The sequence below is a fragment of the Schistocerca americana genome, chromosome 3 (genome assembly GCF_021461395.2).
Source record: "Schistocerca americana isolate TAMUIC-IGC-003095 chromosome 3, iqSchAmer2.1, whole genome shotgun sequence".
Lineage (NCBI taxonomy): Eukaryota > Metazoa > Arthropoda > Insecta > Orthoptera > Acrididae > Schistocerca > Schistocerca americana.
In genome coordinates this window covers 907028884-907032857 of record NC_060121.1, presented here as the reverse complement: position 1 = coordinate 907032857, position 3974 = coordinate 907028884, and the positions used below count along the sequence as shown (strand labels likewise).

General features: G+C 44.9%; 1 protein-coding gene across 1 annotated transcript; it reads right to left on the bottom strand.

Moving 5' to 3' along the window:
- Positions 1 to 704: 704 nt before the first annotated feature.
- On the bottom strand, positions 705 to 3222 carry LOC124607025 (cuticle protein 16.5-like). The gene is made up of 2 exons (XM_047139190.1): positions 3150 to 3222; positions 705 to 1262 (listed from the first exon to the last, which is right to left on the bottom strand). Exons 1-2 carry the CDS (start codon positions 3159 to 3161, stop codon positions 834 to 836), a joined length of 441 nt encoding a protein of 146 aa, XP_046995146.1. The 5' UTR covers positions 3162 to 3222; the 3' UTR covers positions 705 to 833.
- Positions 3223 to 3974: the final 752 nt, after the last annotated feature.

The window sequence follows — 3974 nt, the reverse complement described above, 5'->3', positions numbered from 1 at the left end:
GAGAGAGATGGCGAAGTTTTGAAATTTGTCATGAACTGATATATATATTATGACTTGTGATGATATTAAGGTAAATACATTGTTTGTTCTCTATTAATATCTTTCATTTGCTAACTATCCCTATCAGTAGTTAGTGCCTTTAGTAGTTTGAATCTTTTATTTAGCTGGCAGTAGTGGCGCTCGCTGTATTGCAGTAGCTTGAGCAGCGGAGATTTTTGTGAGGTAAGTGATTTGCGAAAGGTATAGTTTAACGTTAGTCAGGGCCATTCTTTTGTAGGGAATTTCGAAAGTCTGATTGCGTTGCGCTAAAAATATTGTGTGTCAGGTTAAGCACAGTTGTATAAATTGTTCAAAGGGGACGTTTCAGGTTAAAGTGTGATTCTAAATGGATGGTAAAAAGGAAACTTTTTTTTTATTATTCACTTATTTGCACAGAAAGTCACAGGTTCTGACGCATCAATGTAGTCAGTGGGATCAGTTGACCCATTTCCCACAGATCTCCCTTGTTAATCCTGGTAGGCAGCCTAGAGAGTAGCAAGAGTCCCGGGAGCCGCCAGCAGGTCAGATGCGGCGACAGCAGCCTCAATGGGGTCGACGACCAGTACGGAGACGGCGTTCAATTGAAAGCTCATAGTTTCATTTTACATGTATACTTGATTGGTAAATGAGGTATAAAACTGTGTGTGAAAACAAGATAATGGCAATTAATTAAAAACAGTTTATTTAGAAGAGATTTGTACAACATTCAGTAATACAATAGCCTCTTGAGCGGCGAAGGCGTTGAACAACCGCACATTTTGGCAGTCCTAGAGAAGAGCCTTCGTTGTGACAGGTTAACCATGGTAAGCAGCCTTGGCAGCCAGGAAGGCAGCCCCAGGACCACCGTAGACAGCGGGGCCGACTGCGGCGACGGCAGGAGCGGCGACCACGGCAGGAGCGGCGTAGGCGCCGTAGGCGGCGGCGGAGGCGGCGGCGAGGGCGGCGCCGTTGATGGCGGCGTCGCGGGCCCTCGTCTGGGCGACGGCGGCCAGGTGGGCGCCCCTGGCGGCGGCCACGTCAGGGGTGTCCAGGTTGTAGCCGCCGGGACCGACGACGATGTTGGCCGGGCCGTAGGCGGCGAGGCCGGGGTGGATGCCGCCCACATAGACGGGAGCGGGCTGGACGGCGGCAGCGAGGCCTGCGGCGTAGGCGGGGGCGGCGACGCCCGCCCCCAGGAAGCCGGGCTTGGCAAGGGCCACGGCCACGACAGCACTCAGGACGATCTGAAATAGAAACATTATTGTTGTACAATGCAAAATCTACCAATTATTTTCATTCTACTTTACATTTAAATCATCAGTTTATCCCTACTTGCAAGCTAAAAACTATACCTTCGCTAATAGCATAAAAGCCAAATAATGTTACTATATGTTGTCACTTTTTACAAAAGGTGAAATTTTTCTCAAACAGAGATGTCAGCAGCTTGCCCTATCTTGTTACGGTGCCTAGATTGCTCTGCTGATTCCTGCTATCCAGCTATGTGGTAACATTCTCATAAGTAGTGCAGTATTGGCATGTGAGAAGAGGTCTATAACTGCAGTGAGTGATCAGTAGTGTTTTCATAACTATTGTAACACTGCTATTATGTGTGTAAGATAATTGCTGTAATTAGCACAGGTGAGTGTTCTCTATCATGCTTTGTGTCTCCGCCCCCGTTAGCTGAGTGGTCAGCACGGCGGAAAGCCATGCCAAGGCGCCCAAAGTTAGATTCCTGGCTGGGGTAGGAGATTTTCTCCGCTCAGGGACTGGGTGTTGTATTGTTGTCACCATCATTTCATCCCAATATCCGACGCACAAGTCGCCCAATGTGGCGTCGAATGCCGTAAGTACTAGCCCTCGGTGGCTGAACTTTCCCGAGTGGGGGACTCCAGGCCCACAATGCCGTACGCTCATTTCCATGCTTTTTGTAATCGTAAACGTTTTCTGCACAGTACACAGCTAATAAGTGTTATTTGCAAATTTTACATCACAGGAATAGCACACTATAAAAAGAGAGTAAGCAAATTTGATAAAATTGCGGTACCTATGTACAACATTGATCTATTTACTTTATCGATATCTTTATTACCTTTCGTCACAAGCTTTTGTAAGATAAGTACAAACTCTAAACAAGAAGACTTGATACTTTATGTGCTGAATTCTTACAAAAAATAGTTCAAATAGCTCTGAGCACTATGGGACTTAACTTCTGAGGTCAGCAGCCCCCTAGAACGTAGAACTACTTAAACCTTACTAACCTAACAACATCACACACATCCATGCCCAAGGCAGGATACGAACCTGCGACCGTAGCGGTCGCGCTGTTCCAGACTGTGGCGCCTAGAACCGCTCGGCCACTCTGGCCGGCTTGAATTGTTACAGATCCTAGGTATGATCTCTTTCTTTTGTGGAGTTTTATCCTGATCTGCTCTACCTCATTAATTTATCATACATTCCACTTTCTTATTCTTCACCCTCCTACTTTCTGAAAAATTCATAGTACTGGGTATCCTTCAGCATCCCTGCTACAAGGTACTTGAGGTACTTGCAAGTATGACGTTGTCTCAAAAAACTGTATTCTTGCATTTAATGACATATGCTATTCTAGTTGGACCATTTTGCAGGAAATCACTGTCTCTGTAGGTACAGCAACTACTCTGATAACACCAAATTTTTAAATAGTTTTTTCTATGTAGGTCTCCGTCAAAAAAGTTGCCCCGTTGCATCAGTAATATAACGATGCTTTGTTATTTACAATAACATTGCAACTGTTTCTCTTTCCTTTTGGATAGCCTTATCTTCATCGTTCTGGCTTTTCAGAGATGAACAATAAATGAACAGCCGTCCAAAGGTACTATCATGTTGAAACGTTGGGTTTAACTCATATAGAGTCATGTACTGGGACGCAGTATCGATTCTATTCCGTTGTCAACGGTCTCTTCTGTACGTCATCTACATGATCCAGTGCAGCTGTACAGCTGATTACTGTAGAAGACTACCTGATCCGCTGAAACCGAGACTGTTTCGAAAATGTGAATTTATTTGTGAGAGTCATGCAGGTCGTTAGCGCATTCCTCAACGCAGTCCAAGAAACTCCACTGTTACGATACACCACGGTGTACCGCACTCACCAGGCACTTCATGTTGGTGGTAGAGGTTTCTAGACTGCGTCTGCTGCTGTTGCTGCTGCTGCTGCTGCTCCTGCTGGACTGTGCCGGCGTCTGTAGATGACCCGTATATATACCCAGGAGGTCGGCGGCAGAGGTTCGTGAAAGTAGTGCAGCCGACCTTCCGCTTCTCGGCCATAACCACTGAATGACGCCCAAGCCGGTAGTTGCGTTATCGCATTCCTGGTGTGCGAGACAGCTTCATATACCGTACACAAGTTTATACCCGTATTCACTACACATGAGAGGCTCAAAAATATACTATGAAACCCCAAGCGTCTGACTTATTTTTGATACCAGTCCTTAATAATAATTCAAGCACTTGGTGCAGCACTTTCGGCCAGTATTCAACTGCTAATAGTTTCAATTATTGTACAGGACGAGCTAAGACGCTGCGCGATCGTAGGGTTCTGTTGCACACTCTGAGCATCCCATGAAAATATGACCGCTGTGCCAATGATGAAGAACTAAATAAACGGGTGAGGGAAGAAGTCTAGCGAATACCTTTACCAGATGAACGAGCACGCTGGATAAAAGGGAAATTTCGAGACAAGATGATGGTATTGACCAAGTACGTATTGAAAAGGCTAAAGACGTCGTTAGCAACATGGCAAGTGTAACGCACTTTTATTGGTGATCTTCTGAAGATTAAACAAAACATGCAGTTTTTATTACGAGAATTTCCTACATTAGGAAGAACTTATTCGATTTACAGTAACTAAAAACATATGAATAATTGAATACGAAAATATTTCTTGGATATAAAACGAATCAAGTATCATAAATACT